Here is a 21,936-nt window from a genome sequence, read left to right as displayed (position 1 = left end):
CAGCCAAATACGCTCAGCCTCACTCCCCACGCCTCAGAGCTGGTTGGTGAGATTCTCAATTGGGTGGAGTTGATTAAAAAGTCAACTACCTACCCCCATGGACTTTCTTCTCTCTCGGTCCACACTGGGTGAGAATTCTACAGACCCAACAACCCCTCACAAGGGGCGTCCCTGGGTCTACACCTGGGTGGAAGTCTGTTAGGGAAGGGGGACTGTGGCTACAGGTCAAGCTGGAGTTTCCTGGAGAATCCTGTGTCTATGTCTTACAGGGAACTAGAGGGGAAAGGAGACAAGCAAAGATTAATGATCATCTCTAAATTGAAACAAAGTTATCTGCTGACTACTGGTTATGAGACAAGTACAAAATATCTAAATATCTCACGGAAGAGCCCCACACACACATTCTCTCTCTCACCATCAACTACCACCTGAAAGAACTAGCACAGAACCCTGTTAAACCACAAGCCAGAAAAAAAGAAAAAGGACCATGTAAAGAGCCAGGTAACATCATCTCTATGGGCTTGCAGCACCGAGACCTTTCCCTTACCCAGTGTGGGAGCCATCAGGATGCTCAACAGATGAAGCACCGAACTAGTTCCCCCTTCTCGGACTCAACAGGCCACCATCAGGGGAAACTCCAGCTCCCCAAATTGGTAAGCCCAAAGGAATGATGGGCCTGAGCATCAGATTTGGGCTCCTGGTTTACTTGCCATCTGCTTTCTCACTAACCACTGAATGAACTGCTCTTCTGATTACACATCATTCTCTGCATGCTTGGCCAATTTGAGTCCACTCTTGAGAGAAGGAGCCAGTCTTGTCCACACACCCTAGCAAGTATCTAAGTGGGTTTGCCTGCTCCTCAGGCCCCTCAGGGAGCTGCCAGAAGGCCTTCTCCAGGCAAGAAGCCAACTTGACGTATTAGGTTTCAAGCTTCAGAGAAGCCACAGATGGAAACATGAGTCTGGAGAGCCATCTTCTGCTCTCCCTCAGTAAGGGAAAGTACCCTGTGCTGGAGAGGAAAAATGTCTGAATTCCTTAACAGAACCGATTAAACACCAAGTAAGAGCCGCACTGCAAGCTTAACAGTCAAGCCAGTTCACTGTGGACATGGCAGCCCTCATGCCACAGCTCAAAGGCTAGATGGGGAGCAGACAGTACACACCAGGATGACAGAGATCCAAATATTCAATGGAAGGCATAAGCTTCTGGGAAATCAGATCTCAGCAAGGCCAACTAGCACTCGAGTGGTGAATAACCCAACCTCACACTTCTGGACCACATTAGGAAAAAAAATTCCTTCAGTTAGTTAATGAGGCCACCCAAAATCCTATTATTTTGCTGATTAAACCTTAACTTTTGGGCACCTGGGTGGCTCAGTCAGTTAAGCATCTGCCTTCAGCTCGGGTCATGACCCCAGGTACCGGAATCCAGCCCCCCACTGGGCTCCCTGCTCCGTGGGGAGTCTGCTTCTCCCTCTCCCTCTGCCGCTCCCCCTGCTTGTGCACACACACTCTCTCTCAAATGAATAAATAATCTTAAAAAAAACAAAAACAAAAAACTCCATTTTCTTAGCGGGAAAATACTATTCTTTAAAAAAAAAAAAAAAAAGGACGACAACGGGAATCTGAGATCTACAAAATTAAATGTTGTAACAATCTATTCTAATGGTCCATTATTTTTTTTTTAATCCTGAAGGCATTTTTCCACAACAATGAAGGTGGGGGTCACAACACAAGCCACAGCAATAAAATTCAACCCTGAAGGTATTTGGGCTTCAAATTATTTTTTCACTCTTTTCCCTACTGATGAGAGCTCGCACCTTCATAAAGAAGTTGTTGCTAAACGATAAAAAGAATCTTTATAACCTCAAACTAAAAGGCTTATATTGTGGAAAATGCATTCTGAACTCCCACCTAGAATTTAGAAAGCTGGTATCCATCTCCATGTCCACCCCTGTAACGCCAGGAGCCAAGGAAATCACGAATGGGAAAGGCCCCTCTCCCTCCCCCTACTCCTCCAACTCCCCAGACAGCCCTGGCCGTCCCAGCCTGGCCAAGACACCCCAAGCTACCACAGCCTGACAAGGGCACACACTCAGTAGTTCAACATGAGTCAGCAACTAGCTGGGGAGGAGGAGTGAGCCCCAATTTGCTTGACTAATAGAGGATGTCACGTGAAAATTAGGTTGAAGCTCTTTCAAAGAGTACCTTTTCATGAGACTGCTCCACGGTGCCTGCCACAGAGCAGGCGCTCACTAGTGTTTCTGAGCGAAAGGCGTGAACTACAGGGCCTACGTCACATCAGAGCAGCCACCAGTTCACGCCCACACTCGAGGACTTTCAGATAAACCTTGCAGTGACAGATGACCCACTGAGAAGGTAGATGGTCTTGAATTTCACAGTGATGAACAGCAGTAAGGACTGCTGTCACAAGGAGTACAGGACCCTCCACACGGTCTCTGCTCCGATCCATTCCAGGGCGGTCTCAGCATCCTGAAGGCGCATCCCCAACTTGGGCTCAGAACATCCAGGCTGTGTCTCAGGACGAGCAACTACAGCTGCCGCAGAAAGCTATTCTGTACGTTGTGGGTTCCAGGTACCCACGTGCCAGGGGAAGGACTCTAATAATGCTCATACTCTGAAACGTATCTTAGAGTGAAAGAGTTGATGTTTTTCAATCAAACACAAGCCAAACAGTGCTTCTTTTTTCCTAGGTTTAATATTCTTAACTGCCCTGAACCTTAGCTCTGAGCAAGCAGAGTACGGATTTCTCAAAAGGCGGTGGGGTGCCATCCATGAATCACGTGCATTAGAGTCAGGTATCCGGATGTGCAGCCGTGGGACCCATCCTAGATCCACTGAAACCGCTGCCGACAAGAGCAGCGCTCTTCCTCCCCGAGAACAGGCATATTTAGTAAGTTCCCCAGGTAATGCCCTCTGTGGACTCTAGTTTAAGAACTTTGTAAGGCAAAGAACCAGGGATTCAGAGGAAAATGACCTGAGTTCACTTCCACCCTAGATACACGTACGAGCCCCATAAGCTCTCCTAAGCCTCTAATAATGAACTTTCTAAAAAATAAAGAAAAATCAAAAAACTGAAATAGAGGAAAAATACCTACTCTTCACAGGGTGACAAAGTCCAAAGGAAACAGATTTGAAGCTGCCCGGAAAGGGTAAAGGGTAGACAAATGCTACTCATTCAAAACACGTAATGGATGGAATGAGCAACTACAAAAGCTAGGTGCTGGGGAAACAAAGATGGGGAGTCAAAGTCAAAAGACTGACAACCCCAGAACACATGGTGAAATGGATTCAGGGCCATAATAGCAGTGTCTGTTTGAAAAAGTGACGAGCCCACGAGGAAGACATGATTAATTCTGCTATGATAACCCCTAGACTGGTAACAGTTATAGACCAATTATGAACCAAGCAAGGCATGTGATAAAAAATTAATAATAATAACCAAGACGGTGAAGCCAAACAGAGACCATAATCAACACAAAAGCTTTAAACAAAATTCAAGCCTTTCTGTTATTAGTATGCAAACCACATCCTGCCTCCAATCCTGTCTCCCTCTATTACAAAGAAACATAACTACCATTTACTGAACACCAATTACAGGCCAGGTGCCATACTGGAAACTTCACATTCATTGTTTCAGTAAATCCTCACAACGACCTCCATTGACAATGGTGGAATGTTTCCACTTACAGATGGCAAAATAACTCCAATGCCTCAAATTATACTGGGTGAGCCTAGATTCAAATGCAGGTTTGGCAGACTCCCAAGACCTGTTAGCCTGCAGGGTCCACCCCTTTGTTACAATGTCTATACCTCAAGAGCTCATTTGTATTTAAGGAAATCTTTCTTTTTTTTTTTTCTGGTTCCTCTTTTTTTTTTTTTTTTTTATTTGAGAGAGAGAGAGAATGAGAGACAGAGAGCATGAGAGGGAGGAGGGTCAGAGGGAGAAGCAGACTCCCTGCCGAGCAGGGAGCCCGATGCAGGACTCGATCCCGGGACTCCAGGATCATGACCTGAGCCGAAGGCAGTTGCTTAACCAACTGAGCCACTCAGGCGCCCAGGAAATCTCTTAATGGTAAGTTGGCTGAAGGCTGCAAGACATTTCAGCCAAAGTGAAATATACTTTCTTCCAGCCAAACTGAGGCAAGTTTTAGTTGATTCGTGACAGTTAAACTGTAACCAAAATGCAGAGAGGCGAAGCGTATGCCATCACCTCCTTGAGTGCAATCTTGGTCAAGTGATCATTTTTCTACTTGTATTTCTGACTAATAATATCAACAGCTAAAATTTACTCAGTACGTACCCTATAGCAGGCATTGTGCTAAGTCTACATGGATTACTTCATGAGGTAGGGACTGTCAACTAACCCCATTTTACAGATGGGGAAACTAAGGTATGGAGAGATGAAAGAACTTACCCAGAACTGGGGTTGGAACCAGGTCAGCCTAATTCCACAGCGCGGGTTCTCCACCACTTTGGGGTTCTATTGCTTTCACCACTGGCCTGATGGGACTTAATCATGCTGCAAGGTTCTCTACCGGGCAAGTATCTCAAGACCTCAGACATAAAACTGCCTAGGCACACAAATTAATACAACTGTTGCTAGTAATCCAGCAACTAAGTCTTAGGACATGAGTTATGTATGTACCAAGAATACACAGCAGGATGTTCCATCTAATTTGTTTTCCAGAGTTTCTGACCAGCACTATTTCTCTAATTCATTTGCATACGCACTCATCCCATGTTGAGTGGCTCCTGTGTACCAGGCACAGGGGCTATGAAGGTGAAAAAGCTTGGCCCCCTTCCCACCCAGGCTCAGTCTCCCCCTCACCTTCAGCAGTTTGACCTTCTCTTTTCAGCATCTGGACAGCTCCTACGTATTTCTTCAGTTGGACTTTGAGCACCTCGTTTTCTCTGCAGGTACAAGAATGTTAAAAAAAAAATACATTTTTAAAAACTGGCAATTTAGACTTAAGTCCGGGGCGGGGGCAATCTGTGTAAAGAAAAACACATGGGGCTCGTCTTATAAATAGTAAATCATTCTTTGTTTTAGAAATCCTAGCTGGGTAAGACTACATTAGCAAGGGCACATTCGCAGAATGCCTGCAACAAGCGTTCATTCATAATGAAAGCAAATGCTGGATCCAGTTCCTACCAAGTCAGGATGCGGACATGGGTTGTGCTCGGATTACTTGAATCTGTCAAGCTGTTAGGTGCCTATTCAGTGTCAGGCACTCAGTAATATTCTCTCCATTTACGGAAGCACATACTAAGTACCACCTATTCAGCCTGGGGAATACTCTTTTTTTATTAGTGGCTACATGCAATGAACATTTAGTATTTGCCAGGCATCATGTGAAGTCTTTATCATCTCCTTTAAGCCTTCTGATGTGTCATTACACCTATTTTACAGAAGAGGAAAGGGAATCATAAATACAAGCAGTAGCTTAGTCCACACCCACCTCCACACAAGACTCTACACCATGGAACATGGAACTCAGGCTCCATCAAAACCCTACTCTATCAAGTTCACACCCCAGGTACACTGGCTGAGGAAAAGAACACAAGGATGAGAAGGAGAAAACTACCAGTTCTTGAGTGTCACATAGCTCAGACTTTACCTAAGTGACTTCGCTGAATCAAGCAAGCATTCGTTCATTCTTCATTCATTGGGAAAATGTTTAAATGCCTGTCATGTATTAGGCACAATGACCCAATAGTATTCTCCTCAATTTACAAAGAAAAATTGGGACACAGATAAAGTCTGTGACTAAGGTCACATGGCCAAGGTCAAGGTCATAAGAAATGGACATTTCCAATACACAAACCCAGGTCGCTCTGTCCCCAAGGCCCAGAAGAGCTTTTCTCCATCTCCTTTGGGACTTGAACTTGGTTTGTCATCAGCGCCCCAGGGAGAGTTGCCTCTTCCACATTTTCTGACTCTACTCCTCCTCCCACCCAAAGGTCTTGAGCCTGAGTGCCTTTAAATATGAGAGAACATTTCCTCAATATGAATACAGCTTTAAGACTGGGTTTCTTTTATAAAAATGTAAATGCTCATCACAAAATACTCAATCAGAGGACATTTAAGCAGGAATGTAAAAGTCAGCTGAAAGCCCAACACCTTGAAATCAATCCCAGTTACATTTTTATAGTTATGCTATCATCTCTCTAAGCATGCACACACGCACACACACACACAAAGTAAATCTATTTTCCCTGGATGAAACATTTCTCACACTCCTTTCATTTTTTTGTTTGAAGTCTTTTTCCCTTTGTTCACTGTTCCACTCACCCCCCTTCCTCATGGTAACCAGTGGTGAAAACCCAGTGTATACATGTCAAGCCTTCCTCTACACTCATATAGTCACTACAAACCCAATACACTCAAATATAGGTTACTTTGTGAAACCGGGTATTATAAGTTTTTCCGCAACTGGGTTGTCTCCTTTAACAATTCACCACACAGGCAGTTTCTAACTCCCCTATTTATGGATGTGAATGCCACTCCTTGGTACGGATGTGCGCCACACATTTACTCCGGGTATAAACTTCCGACTGCCCATCATAGGTATTGTTTTCCATGCATCTGACTACACTTCAGCCCTGTGTTTGCTATTTTGCTTTTCTGTACTTTTGGCAGAAAGAACATCACCAACTGCAGAGTCTAGCATATATACTTAGGTGTCACTTGAGAAGGCTACATTCATCTCGGAAGCTCTAGAGAGAGAACCACAGAAGAGTCCCTTCATCACCCCCCTCCCTCCTCCTAGACAGCCTCTCACGGATGTTTGTAAAGGTGTCTGCAACTTCCTCCATCTGTGATATGAATAGCAAACGTCTGAAGCTAAGCAACTGACAAGTCCCGGAAAGGTTTGGGGAAGGGAAACATTCCCCGATACACGTGGATCATACAGCGTGTTTTCTTGGATTCTCTCGGCAGAGTCTTGTCACTCATCCCAACCTACTCCTCATCTCCACGTGTGAATTCAAGTCACATAGGACCTGAAAACTAAGGAAAGCAATTTATCTGCATTTCTTTATGGCCTCATTTAACTAGGGTTCATGGCAGAGCACCTTCCACATGGCAGAATGTGCAAAATTAGATGTGATAGATTAAAACCAAGGTTTTTAATATAAAGTGATCTCAAACGAGGTGAAGGGAAAGCGCAGAGTACATCAAGCCACTGGACGAGCACCTCTGGGCGCCATAAATTCATCCCAGACAATTTTGTACCTATGAGCTTGTTTGCCTTTTGTGGGCAGTTAACACTTTCAGGCTACTAGATTTGTTTATGAATGAAACTCAAAACACCTGATGAGGCCCTTTTGGTTCAATTTTTTTTTTTTTTTAAGTAATTACAGATTCACATGAAGTTGCAAAGATCATACTGAGAGATTTTATGCCCCTGGCCCCGTCTCCCCAGTGGAGCAAAAAGCAAAACCAGGAGTCTGATATGGGCGCAACCTGTGTGCATGTGAGTGTGTATGCGCACACATGCATGCGTGTGAACGTGTGTGTAGTTCCGTCCAGCCCACTGCTTTCACTGAGGCTCCTAAGCATCCTCTCCTGCTGTGCCTCTCTTAAGATGGAATACAGGCTTAGATGGCCACTACAGTCCACAGGCTAGGCCAAGAAGCAGAACCAACCAGGACTAAGAGGGAGTAGGGGGCAGGAGGCTATGAAAACCAGGGAGCTCCTGCCCCACCACCAAGTTGTGTTTGTTGTTGTTGTTGTTGTTTTTTAAAACTTAACACATTACTGGGGCACCTGGCTGGCTCATTCGGAAGAGCATGCGACTCTTGATCTTGGGGTCATGAGTTCAAGCCCCACACTGGGTGTAGAGATTGCTAACAAAAATAAACTTTAAAAAAAAAAAAAGAAAGCACATCAGCAGGCCAAGAAAGTAATTCCCAGGCTCTGGACAACTAATTTGCAACCAGCTGACAGGACGTTAATTGGGAGCTAGAAGAGCCATAGAGAGTCCATCATTCTTATTACACAGGTCTATTATGATTAGCAAATTAAAAATGCTTTTTTATATGACACCTCATGAGATAATAGAATGCATTAGTTACCTAAATGAATCCTGACTACAAAAAGGCTCGAGGCCCTCTGAGTACGTGAAAAATACGGGAAGGGTGGTGCAGGCTCGCTCATTCCCCACCCCCCACAAGGTCCTTCAAGCCACCACAGGTCCCACCACCAGGTACCCATCAGCCTCAACAGGTAAGGGGCCAAGTAAGCAGGGAAGACCAAAGCCTGAGCAGGGCTCTGGGCACATCAGCTCACAGGCAGTGTGTCTTCAGAGCCAGGGGGCCTCACCTCTTTGCTACACCCCCCCCCCCCAGCGTGTATGTGTGCACGCACATGAGGGAGTATGATGATGGCGGTGCACACGGGTAGTACCCCACAGACTCCTCTGAGCGATAAGGTCATACGGCTTTTACTTTTGGCCTCTTTCTCTTGTGGTTGCTATGTTCCCTCATCTTCTATAGCAAAGTTATGCTTGCAGGCAAAAAACACTTTCACTATCTAGTCTCTTAAGTATTTTTTTTTTTAAGCCTTAAAGAACTTACTAAGGAAATGCTGAGGAAAGTTGAAGCTGCTATGGAGCAGGCCACCCCATCACCTGTATGGGGGGAGGCACCTCCACCCCATCTACACTGGCAACTCCTGCGTGGTGAGCCTGTGAGGAGGACAGCGCTGATCAAGGACACAACAGGTGTTTGTCACCCTGTCCATTAAGACCTTAGAGCAACTCCCTCTTCTCCATTTCATAGGATTTTCCCCTTCTTTCGTTCTAGGAGGACACAGCTCAGCTGAAGATCACCCTACCTCATCTAGTTGTTTTTGTAACCAACAGAGTTGATTTAATAACAAACCCTGACCGACCATCTAAAAAACCATCTAGAAAGTTTGGGGGCAGGGATGCTATTGTTGCTAAGAACTGCCTATACTCAGACCTTCCATTAACATGGGCCACCAGCAAGTCCTAAGGGTCCGACCGCTTTCTCCCTGTCCACCAGAGCGTAATCATTCCTGCTCCAGATGCAGCTGGGCGCTTCTCACCCCATTTGGGACCAGTCAGTGATCCACCTACCAAGGCTAGCACCTCTCCAAGAATCTGGTCTTTCAGCTGTAACTCACCCATCTGCCTCCAAGTAACTAGGGGTACCTTCAGCCATCACAAGGGCAATGATGAGAAAACCACAGAACAAGGAGGAATGGGGAAAGGTTCTGTCAGGCAGACCCGGTCTGTCATGGCCCAAGCAACTGCAGCAAGAAACCAACCTCACCGAGATAAATTTGCAGGAATCCCCCTCCCCCACTCACCCTTGAGTACTTTTCCAGTGCTCTCCACTCTCAAGGGCAGTGGGAGCTAACTTCCTCACAGTTCCATCAAAGAGGAGAAACACACACAGCGAATGAACTTAAACAGAATCTTCCAAATGTGGTATATTCCCAAGATCATTTTAGAGGTTTACCAATCTTTTTATTTTTTTTAAACACTGAGATACTCTTCTAGATTTTTTAGAAACTGATTTTCCATATATTGCTATGATATAAAGACTCTTTTGAAAAGAAGTTCAAAGCCTTTCAAAAATGGACTGAAAGAACACTGAAAAGAGAATAATGCAGGTGGGACACAGGTGTGGCCCAAACCATGAGGCTGGTGCAGTGACCAAAATCTGGGGCAGAGAATCTTTGCTTTAAAATAAAGGTATACAGACAAGGTATTTTAAAGTGCACTTCCTAAACTGCATTCGAGGGGGTGACAAAAGGCTGTGGAAAGAGGACGATGGGGATTACAGGTAGACACAGTCAGGGAGAGATGCGCTGAACACCTTCATTCTCTCCCCCGCCCCTCACCGCCCCAGAGCTTCCCAGAGCCTTCGATGTATTCATGCACACTGGCTAATACAGTTGGTGAAATGCTGCTTTTTCAGATTGGACACAACCCCCTAAGACTGGGAGACCAATTTTAGTGGCAAAGAACGAAGTTTTTCTTAGAAAAATGTGGCCCGTGTGGACTGTGGCAGAGGTGGGCACTTGGGAGCTTTAGGCTTTCCTTGAAATTCCTCCATGGTAGCTAAGAAGGGAAAAGCAGCTTAGGGCCAAGACTTCCTAGAGGTAAAAGCTGTGCCTCACTCCAAAGATGCCTACACATTTAGTAGGCAAGCCTCTCTTCCATCTATGACGCATCAGGGTCTGCCTCTGCATGGGGGACTCCATGTCAGGGATGGTGCACACAGGTTCTGTGTAGTCTGCACTGCAACCCTGCAGGAAGGGTTGGTCTTATCCCCAAATTTTATTTCCTTTCATTTTACAGATGAAGAAACGGAGTCTGCTAGAGGTTAAGCAGCGCACCCCACCCCCACCCAGAATCACAGGGTTCAAGGCAGGGTCACAATTCACAAGTAAACATCTCCAAGTCCTTGTTCTTTGACTCTGTCACACACATGGTCACCAGTACCTCAGGAGGCTGGTTTTACTGTACCCGTTTTGCAGATGGAAAAGCAGTGGCCCAGGGAGTCAAACCTGAGATTCAAACCCATAGCCCTTAATTCCAAGGTCTCACATTGTTCCATATACCTTTAGGGAATTAATTAAGCACATGTACACAGTTGACAACTCAAAGCCCTGCAAGATCGCACTGAACAATGAGGGCTGGTAAGCATGGGTCTGCAGATTCCTTTGGCTGGCTCGACTCCTGGGCAAATGTGAACAGGTCTCTCCCGACCAACTAGCTTTGCTCAGAGGGGAATGACTCTCCAAGAGTCGCATAGTACAAACCTCTGCCACCCATCACACCACACATCTCACGAGTGGAAGTGGCTGGTCCGAGGTGAATTTTAGGAAATAGGAATCAACAGCCTCAAGAACAGGACACCTTCTGACCCACCAACTCCACTTCCAGGAAGCCAAAGTCTATAAATGAGGAGAAGTCTCATAACACATACATGAGGATGCAGTGAATATATTGGAAAGGAACTGGTTACAAACTAAATGCCAGGTAGGGGAGTGGATAAATTACGGTGCATCCACCTACAACAAGATACTCTGGAGTTGTCACAGCTGAGAGAAGTATGCATATTTCATGTGGAGGAACATTTGTAACGTACCATTATGTGAAAGCAGCAGAATACAAAGGTAGCTGACCTACCATAGCCCCTTATGTACAGTTTGCTGTCAATTTACGTAGGAATATATAAACAACGTTAGCAGTGTTCATATCTGAAATGATGGAATTAGGAGACATTTTCAAGTTTTCCATCAATATACTTTATCAGTGAACTGGGGCAGGGGCAGGGGGGAGTGTGGAGGAATGTAAGAGTAAGGTTAGATCAGGACGCCTGTGTGGCTCAGTTGGTTAAGTGTCTTCCTTTCAGCTCAGGTCATGATCCCATGGTCCTGGGATGGAGCCCCATATGGGGCTCCCTGCTCAGTGGGGAACCTGCTTCTCCCTCTCCCTCCGCCCCTCCCCCTGCTTGTGTGCTCGCACTCTCTCTCTCGGACAAATAAATCTTTTTTAAAAAATTAAAAAAAAAAAAAAGAGTAAGGTTAGATCTAACACGGGGGGCGTGGGGGCGGGCAGGGAAGAACACCTCCATTTGCATCACACTTAGTGGTGAAAGACTGGTTTCCCAGAAGTTGGAGAACAAGTCAAGGAAGTTGCTCTCAACACTCCCACTGAGCACAGAAGTAGAAGTTCTATCCAGTGCACTAAGGCCAAAAAGAGGGCATCCAGATAGGAAAGGAAGAACTAAACTGTCCCCTACTAGCAGGTGACAGGATTTTCTACACATAAAATCCCAAGAATCTATAAAAATCTCTAAGAATGAGTTTTTAAAGGTCAGATGCAAAAACTGTATTTCCACACATTACCAATAAACAATTAAAAAGCAAAATCGTAAGAGTTATCCATCATAGCTCCAGAAGGTGAAACACATAGGTGTAAATCCAATAAAAAATGTGCAGGATATGGATACTGAAAACTATAAAACACTGATGAAAGAAATCAAAATGTAACTACATATGCAAGAACTATCAGGTTCATGGATTGGCAGACTCAAAATAGGATGTCAATTAAACTGATCCATAGATTTCATGCAAGCCCAATCAAAATCCCAGGCTTTTTTCCATAGATATGCATTAGCTGATTCTAAAATTTGTATGGAAAGGCAAAGAAACTACAATAACCAAAATCATTTTGAAATAGAAGCACAATTTTGGAGGACTCATACTACCCAATTTTAAGACTTTCTATAAAGGTACAGCAGTCAAGGAATGGAGTATTGCAAAATGACACAGACCAACAGAACAGAACCAAGAGTCCAGAAATAAACTCACAAATCTGGCTAACTTTTTTTTTTTTTTTTTTTAAGATTTTAAGTAATCTGTACACCCAACATGGGACTCAAACTTATAACCCTGAGACCAAGAGTCACATGCTCCACTGACTGAGCCAGCCAGGCACCCCTGGCCAGGTAACTTCTGACTACAGTACAAAGACAACTCAGGAGAAAGGATGGTCTCTTCAACACTTGGTTTCAGAACAGGTGCACATCCATAAGCAGAAAAGTCAACTTCAACTGATACCTCACACCTTATACAAATATTAACCCAAACTGTATGACAGATAAATGCAAAACATTTCAGAAAGTCTGCATGCCTAAACTGGGTTAGGCACACAGTTCTTAGATTTAACATCAAAAGCATGATTTGTAATAGAAAAAAAATGTTAAACCAGATTTGCTCTGCAAAAGACATTGTCAAGAGCATGAAAAGACAAACTGCAGACTGGGAGAAAATACTTATAAATCATACAGACAACAGAAGACTTGTATCTAAATATATATAAAGAACTCTCCAAACTCAAGGAAATACCACTACCCGCTAATACAAAGGGAGGGGGAAAAACTATCAGATCACCAGCCACAAAGAACCCCAGCCAGCTCTGGGATTTGGCCATCAGCTCATCACTGTCACCCACACCAGCCAGGCTCCTCCCGACACCTGCGCCTTCCCAAGGCTGATCTGACCCTCTCTCCACAACTCTCCCATCTGTCCTGGTAAACACCCCCAAGTTTTACAGCAGTCTCTTCAAAGGCATGTTCTCTCTGAAGCCCTTCCTCCACCACCAGGGGTTTGTGACCACCCCCCTCTTCTGCTCCCACCATACCCTAGAGAAGCTTCCCTCCCAACAAGTAAAATATGTTAATACCCCTAGCCTGTGCTCATCACCCCCATCTAGACTGTAAGATCTTGAGGAAATCCTCTTTCTCTTGTTTCAGTCCTTTCAAAATACTAGTATTACTATTGTCCAAACTTGACCAAATGAGGAAAGGGAAGCTCAGCAGGGTTGGAGATTAGCCGAGGTCACCCAGGCATGGAAACAAGATTGGTATCTAGGCAACTCCAAAGTCCACAGTCTGCAACAGGCCAGAGTTCTTCCAAGGTGGTCAGAGGATAGAGGATCCCTATAGGAGAATCAGTTGGAGGAGCTTAATCAGAAAGAAGGTATCTCCCAGCCCTGCTCTTCCTGAACCAATCCTGCCAAAGCCACTGGAAACCAGTTACATATAGGGGCAATGATGAAGTAACTAAATATAGCCTGATATCCTGAGATGGTAGAGTATGCATGAGGACCCTGAGCTCACCCTGTCCCATGTTTTGACCTATATATCATCCACATCCAAATCAGTAAACGGGAGAGTGACCCCAGGACTGGCAGAACAAACTTCACCACTAAATACAGACAACAAACTGCATCTGAGAGGTGAGAAAGGCAGAGGAAGGGAGTCTGCAGGAAGGAGGGAGCTGCATGAGCAGAGAGAGCAGAAAAACAAACCCCCACACAGGGAAGACTAATGCCCTGCAACTTTGGGGTTTACAAACCATAAAGGCTGAATTCCCAGAGTTTGTTTTGGAGTTCAGCTGACTCAGCCTTGACTGAGCCTGGAGGTCAAGTGATAGCCAGGAAGCTGCCCTTAAAGAGACAGCAGCCTGGGCAGAAACACAACCTAACCACAGCAGTTTATACAACACAGGGGGCAAAAAGGAGGCATCTGTTCATATGGACTTCTGAGCCTGTGGGGGGACTGCTCTGAAAATGAGGGAGCTAGCAGCTGCCATTTTCCTCCCCCATCTGCCAGCATACAAGCAGAGACACCTGCAGGAGGTGAGGTGCACAGACACTTGCTACCTAACCCCCTAGTGGTGCACCACACCCACAAGTTCTCCAAGGACTCACCCACTTCAAGCCTGCTGGCCTTGCCCTGGACTCAGGGCAAACTTTGTTAAAGCCACCCAGGTGCCCCAACAAGCCAACCAGGTGCACAGCTGCCCCTACGCACTACCACTGCATTGGACCCAGCTGTGTGCCCCCAGCCACACAGCCCAGGCAGAGGAATGAATTAATGACCTAGAAGACAAAGTAATGGAAAGTACTCAAGCCAAACAAAACAGAGAAAAGAATTATGCAAAACAAGGATAGACTTAGGGAACTCAAAGACTCCATCAAACCTAATAATGTTTATATTATCTGAGTCCCAGAAGAAGAAGATAGAGAAATGGGGACAGAAAATTTGAAGAAACAAGAGCTGAAAACTTCCCTCCTCTGGGGAAGGAAACAGATACCAGATCCAGGAAGCACAGAGAACCCCCAACAGAGTCAGAATACCAAGATATATTGTAATTATATTTGCAAAATATAGTGATAAAGAAAAAAATTTAGAGGCAACAAGATATTAACTTACAAGGGAAAACCCATAAGGCTAGCATGAAATTTCTTAACAGAAACTTGGCAGGCCAGAAGGCAGGGGCATGATATATTCAAGGTGCTGAATGGGAAAAATCTGCAGCCAGGAATACTCTGTCCAGCAAGGCTATCATTTAGAATAGAAGGAGAGATGAAGAGCTTCCCAGATGAAAACTAAAAGAGTTCATGACCACTGAACCAGCCTTGCAAGAAATATTAAAAGGGACTCTTTGAGTGCAAAGGAGAGATGAAAAGTGACAGTATAGAGTAGGAAACACAAAAGCAGGAAAAATGAGTATTTCTGTTAAAAAAAAAAATCAAGCAAGGAACCCACAAAAAATAGACATAAAATTTAACCACATAGCTAAAATGTGGGGAGGAGAGTAGAAAAGAATGGGTTCAAAGGTAAATAACCATCAACTTAATACAGACTACTATACACACAAGACATTATACACAAACCTAATGGTAACCATGAATCAAAAACCACTAATAAATATGCCAAGAATAAGAAAGACAGAAACCCAAATATATCACTAAAGAAAAATCAGCAAACCTTGGAAGAGAGGGCAACAAGAAAGCATCAGAAAAAATCTTTAGAAACAACGACAAAACAAATAATAAAATGGCAACACATATCTATCAATACTTGCTTTAATGTAAATGGACTAAATGCTCCAATTAAAACAGAACAGATTAAAAAACAAACAAACAAGACCCAGCTATATGCTGCCTACAAGAGAACCATTTTAGACCTAAAGATACCTGCAGATGGAAAGCCATTTTAGACCTAAAGATACCTGCAGATGGAAAGGGAGAGAATGGAGAAACTTTTATCATGCAAATGGATGTCAAAAGAAAGCCATAGTAGCAATACTTATGTCAGTGAAAATAGACTTTAAAACAAAGACTATAACAAAGAAGGACACTCTATTATAATAAAGGGGACAATCCAACAAGAGGATCTAACAATTTTAATTATTTATGCACCCAACATAGGAGCTCCTAAATACTTAAAATAGTTAATAACAAACATGAAGAAACTAATTGATAATAACAATAATAATAGGGGACTTTAACACCCTTCTCACAAGAATGGACAGGTCATCTAAAAAGAACATCAACAAGTTAACAGTGGCTTTGAATGACACACTGCAACAGATGGATTTAATAGACATCTTCTAAACATTCCATCCTCAAACAGCAAAATACACATTCTTTGTAAGTGCACATGGAACATTCTCCAGAACAGATCATGTATTATCTCACAAAATAAACCTCAACAACTTCAAGAAGGTCGGTAACACCATGCCTATTTTCTGACCACAACACTATGAAACTCACAGTCAACCACAAGAAAAAAATTGGGAAAGACCACCAAAACATGAGGTTAAATAACATGCTATTACACAATGAACAGATCAACCAGGAAATAGAATTTAAAAAGTCCACAGAAACAAATGAAAATTAAAATGGTCCAAAATCTCTCTCGGATGCAGCCGAAGTGATTCTAAGAGGGAAGTATACAGCAATACAGGCTGACCTCAAGAAACAAGAAAAATCTCAAAAAACTTAACCTTATTACCTGGAGAAACTAGAAAAAGAACATAAAATCACCAGAAGGAAATAATAAATATTAGAGCAGAAATAAATGATAAACTAAACAAACAAGAGAACAGATCAATGAAACCAAGAGCTGATTCGTTGAAAAAAAAAATCAATGAAATGATAAATTCTAGCAAGACTTATCAAGAACAATAAAGACTCAAATAAAATCACAATGAGAGAGAAGAAACAACCAACATCACAGAAATACAAACAATCATAAGAGAATACCATGAAAAACTATATGCCAACAAACTGGACAACCTGGAAGAAATGGATAAATTCCTACAAACATATAAACTACCAAAACTGAAACCAGAAGAACTAGAAAATGTGAACAGACCAATACCAACAAAGAAATTGAGTCAATTAAAAAAAAAAAAAAAAAGCTTCCAAAAAACAAAAGTCCAGGACCAGATGGCTTCACAGGCGAATTCTACCAAATATTTAAAGAATGCTACTCTTTTAAAGTATTCCAAGAAACAGAAAAGGAAGGGAAACTTACAAATTCACTCTATGAGGCCAGCATTACTCTGATACCAAAACAAGATAAAGACACTAAAAACACCACACACAAAAAACAAAACAAAACAAAACACCACCCACAGGCCAATATCCCTGGTGAACATAGATGCAAATACTCAATAAAATACTAGCAAACCAAATTCAACAATACATTTAACAAATTATTGACCACAATCAAGGGGGGATTTATTCCTGAGAAGCAAGGGTGGTTCAATTTCACAGATCAGTGGAATACATCACATCAATAGGAAAAAGGATAAGAAGCACAGGATCATTTCAATAGATGCAGAAAAAGCATTTAACATAATACAATATCCATTCATGATAAAAACCCTCAACAAAATAGGTTTAGAGGGAGTATACCTCAACATAATAATGGCCATTTATCAAAAACCTGGACCTATGGGAGAAGACATTTGCAAATGACATATCAGATAAAGGGCTAGTATCCAAAATCTATAAAGAACTTCTTAAGCTCAACACCCAAAGAACAAAGGATCCAATCAAGAAATGGGCAGAAGACATGAACAGACTTCTGTCCAAAGAAGACATCCAAATGGCCAAAAGACTCATGAAAAAGTGCTCAACATCGCTCGGCATCAGGAAAATCCAAATCAAAACCTCAATGAGGTATCACCTCACACCAGTCAGAATGGCTAAAATTAACAAGTCAGGAAATGACAGATGTTGGCGGGGATGCGGAGAAAGGGGAACCCTCCTACACTGTTGGTGGGAATGCAAGCTGGTGCAACCACTCTGGAAAACAGTATGGAGGTTCCTCAAAAAGTTGAAAATAGAGCTACCATACGACCCAGCAACTGCACTACTGGGTATTTACCCCAAAAATACAAATGCAGGGATCCAAAGGGGTACGTGTTTCCAAAGAAACAAATAAGCACATCCCCCATGTTTACAGCAGCAATGTCCACAATAGCCAAACTGTGGAAAGAGCCAAGATGTCCATCGACAGATGAATGGATAAAGAAGATGTGGGATATATATATATATATCTAGAAATGGAGTTTTTCCTCTAAGGTTAGGAACAAGACAGGGATGTCTGCTCTCACCACTTTTATTCAACATAATACTGGAAGTCCTAGCCACAGCAATCAGAAACAAAAAGAAATCAAAGACTCCACTAAAAAACAGCTAGAACCAATAAACAAAGATATAGATATACACACACACACACACACACACACAATAGAATATTATGCAGCCATCAAAAGGAATGAGAGCTTGCCATTTGCAACTACGTGGATGGAACTGGAGGGTGTTATGCTGAGCGAAATAAGTCAATCAGAGAAAGACATGTATCATATGACCTCACTGATATGAGGAATTCTTAATCTCAGGAAACAAACTGAGGGTTGCTGGAGTGGGAGGGATGGGGTGGCTGGGTGTTAGACATTGGGGAGGGTATGTGCTATGGTGAGCACTGTGAATTGTGCAAGACTGTTGAATCACAGATCTGTACCTCTGAAACAAATAATACAATATATGTTAAAAAAAAAGAAGAAGAAGAAGAAGATAGCAGGAGGGGAAGAATGAAGGGGGGGAATCGGAGGGGGAGACGAACCACGAGAGACGATGGACTCTGAAAAACAAACTGAGGGTTCTAGAGGGAGGGGGGGTGGGAGGATGGGTTAGCCTGGTGATGGGTATTAAAGAGGGCACGCTCTGCATGGAGCACTGGGTGTTATACGCAAGCAACATCAAAAACTAATGATGTAATGTATGGTGATTAACATAACAATAAAAAAATTTTTAAAAACCCGAAACTAACATCATCCTTAATGGGGAAAAAATGGAGCTTTTCCTCTAAGGTCAGGAACAAGACAGGGATGTCTGCTCTCACCACTTTTATTCAACATAATACTGGAAGTCCTAGCCACAGCAATCAGAAACAAAAAGAAATCAAAGACTCCACTAAAAAACAGCTAGAACCAATAAACAAATTGAAGTCGCAGGATACAAAAATTAATGGACAGAATCTGTTGCATTTCTATACACCAATAATGAAGTGGCAGAATGAGAAATTAACAAAACAATTCCATTTGTCATTGCACCAAAAATAGTAAGATACCTAGGAAAAAACCTTATCAAAGAGATTAAAGACATGTACTCTGAAAACTATAAAACATGGATAAAAGAAATTGAATACATAAAGAAATGGAAAGACATTCCATGCTCATGGATTGGAAGAACAAGTATTACTCAAATGTCTATACTACCCAAAGCAACCTACACATTTAATGCAATCCCTATCAAAATACCTCCAGCATAGGGTGCCTGGGTGGCTCAGTCGCTAAGCGTCTACCTTCGGCTCAGGCCATAATCCCAGGGTCCTAGGATCAGGTCCCACATTGGGCTCCCTCCTCGGCCAGAAGCCTGCTTCTCCCTCTCCACCCACCACCACCCCCCCGCCGGCTTGTGTTCCTGCTCTCGCTATCTCTCTTTCTGTCAAATAAATAAATAAATAATAAAATCTTAAAAAAAAAAAAAAAATACCTCCAGCATTTTTCACAGAACGAGAACCAACAATCCAAAAATTTGTATGGAACCACAAAAGACCCCGAATACCCCAAGCAACCTTGAACAAGTAAAGCAAGCTGGAAGCATCATAATTCTGGACTTCAGGCTGTATTACAAAGCTCTAGTAATCAAAACAGTATGGTACTGGCACAAAAAAATAGTATCCAATATAAAGAACTTATTAAATTCAACACCCAAAAACAACGTAATTCAATTAAAAAACAGGCAGAAGACATGAACAGACATTTTGCCAAAGAAGACATCCAGACAGCCAACAGACACATGAAAAGATAATCATCACTTATCAGGGAAATGCAAATCAAATCCACAATGAGATACCACCTCACACCAGTCAGAATGGCTAAAATTAACAACACAAGAAACAACAGATGTGGGTGAGAGGGGAACCCTCTTGCACTGTTAGTGGGAATACAAACTGGTGCAGCCACTCTGGGCAACAGTACGGAGGTTCCTCAAAAAGTTAAAAATAGAACTACCTTGGGACGCCTGAGTGGCTCACTCCATTAAGCGTCTGCCTTTGGCTCGGGTCATGATCCCAGGGTCCTGGGATTGAGTCCCGCATCGGGCTCCTTGTTCAGCAGGGAACCTGCTTCTCTCTCTGCCTGCCACTCCCTCTCCCTCCCTCCCTCCCTCCCTGACAAATAAATAAATCTTTAAAAAAAAAAAAAAAAATAGAACTACCTTAAGATCCAGGAATAACCCTACTGGGTATTTACCCAAAGAATACAAAAACACTAATTCAAAGGGATAATACACCCCTATGTTTACAGTAGCTTTACTTAGAACAACCAATAGATAGAAGCACCCCAAGTATCCATCAATTGATGAATGGATAAAGAGGGTGTGGGATGGATATACAATGGAATATTATTCAGCCGTAAAAAAGAATGAAATCTTGCTATTTGCAACGATGGGGATGGAGCTAGAGAGTGTAATGCTAAGCAAAATAAGTCAGAGAAAGACAAATACCACATGATTTCACTCACATGGAATTTAAGAAACAAATAAGCAAAGAGAAACAAATGCGAGAAACAGAGAGAGAGAGAGAGAGAGAGCAAAGAGTCAAAGCAAGAAACATTCTTAACTATAGAGAAGTGATGGTCACCAGAGGGGAGGTGGGTGGGTGGGGGATGGGTGAAACGGGTGATGGGGACTGAGGAGCGCCCTTGTCATGATGAGCACAGGGGGATGTATGGAAGTGTTGAATCACTATCCTGCACATCTGAACAGTAACTATTACACTGTATGTTAACTGGAATTAAAGTAAAAACTTAAAGTAAAAAAATAAGTAGAAATAAAAACTCTGGAATCTCAAAAGTAAATAAATACCTAAACATGCAGACACCGGGAGCCAGGGTTCTTGCTTCAGAGAAGGGAGGAACAAATACATAAAGTGAGAAGACTGGAGGTCAACAGTGTGGAGTTGCACTGGAATTCTGGGTGTCCATGTGAACTCACGGGGTCATTTCAAAAGGACACAGAAGCCAACTGTGCCTCTGGACAAATCCAGGACAATCAGACTATCAAAAGGATGATAGTAATGGATGATGAGCCACTGAATAAAACAGAAATCCATGAACCTGGCAATAAGTAAGTGGAAAGTTTAATGCATAATGAGATATTTACATAGACTCCAACTACCAATCCACAAAACACTGAACAACCACAAAGGGGGAAGTTGTTCCCAGCACAGAAGGGTGGCAGACACCACAGTGATCAAGGGATCACAATTCCCATCATCAGTAATGGGACAAATTGAAGCCATGCACCACCTGCTAGGATGCTCGGAGAGGAGCATGCAGTGCCTCGGTGATGTTAATAACCAAGATGCATGGACTGAAAGCTCATCTCAGAAACAACAAGCCAACCAACCAAGCGGCATTCTGCAAAATAAACTGACAGATCGTCTTCAGAACTGCCAAGGTCACAGAAGTCCAGGGAAAAAACTGTTCCAGACCGAAGACATTACATTCAACAAGTCATTCTGGAATCAATCATTTTACAAGAAAGGCCATTACTGGGAAATCAGGGTAAGACTGAATGTGAAGAAAGGACTAGATGGTAAAAATGTAACTTATCTGATTGGGATGACTGTATGCATTATGGAGAATAATGTTCTGTCCCTAGCAAACAAACATATTCAGAAGTTTAAAAAAAAAAAAAAAATGACCTCAAAGCAGATTCCCAGGCCCTGCTGCAGAACTCAACATTTGCACTCTGGAGTAGGCCTGGAATCTGCATTTTAACCAGCTTCCAGGTCACTTCTGGGACACACCTGAGCCCAAGAACCACTCGCTACCCTGCACTCTCCCAGCACAATCCAATCCGAGTGAAAGCCCACCGAGGCACCATCATGCTCCCCCTAATGCGGTTCAGAAAGCAGTGGTCCCTTACTGTGCACAAGAAATCTGACTACTGGGGTGGCTGGGTGGCTTAGTGGGTTGAGCATCTGCCTTTGGCTCAGG

The 21,936-nt window shown here is 43.1% G+C and overlaps 1 protein-coding gene across 1 annotated transcript in view; it reads right to left on the bottom strand.

The window, feature by feature from the left end:
• Positions 1 to 21,936, bottom strand: part of SNX29 (sorting nexin 29) — a 497,051-nt gene that overhangs the window by 310,322 nt on the left and 164,793 nt on the right. The window contains exon 13 of the mRNA XM_035022295.1: positions 4,852 to 4,934. Coding sequence (XP_034878186.1) covers positions 4,852 to 4,934 — 83 coding nt within the window. The remainder of the gene's footprint in view (positions 1 to 4,851; positions 4,935 to 21,936) is intronic.

The sequence above is a fragment of the Mirounga leonina genome, unplaced genomic scaffold (genome assembly GCF_011800145.1).
Source record: "Mirounga leonina isolate KUSES-001 unplaced genomic scaffold, KU_Mleo_1.0 Mir_175, whole genome shotgun sequence".
Classification (NCBI taxonomy): domain Eukaryota; kingdom Metazoa; phylum Chordata; class Mammalia; order Carnivora; family Phocidae; genus Mirounga; species Mirounga leonina.
The sequence above is the reverse complement of the archived record's forward strand: the minus strand, read 5'-3'. Positions and strand labels throughout refer to the sequence as shown.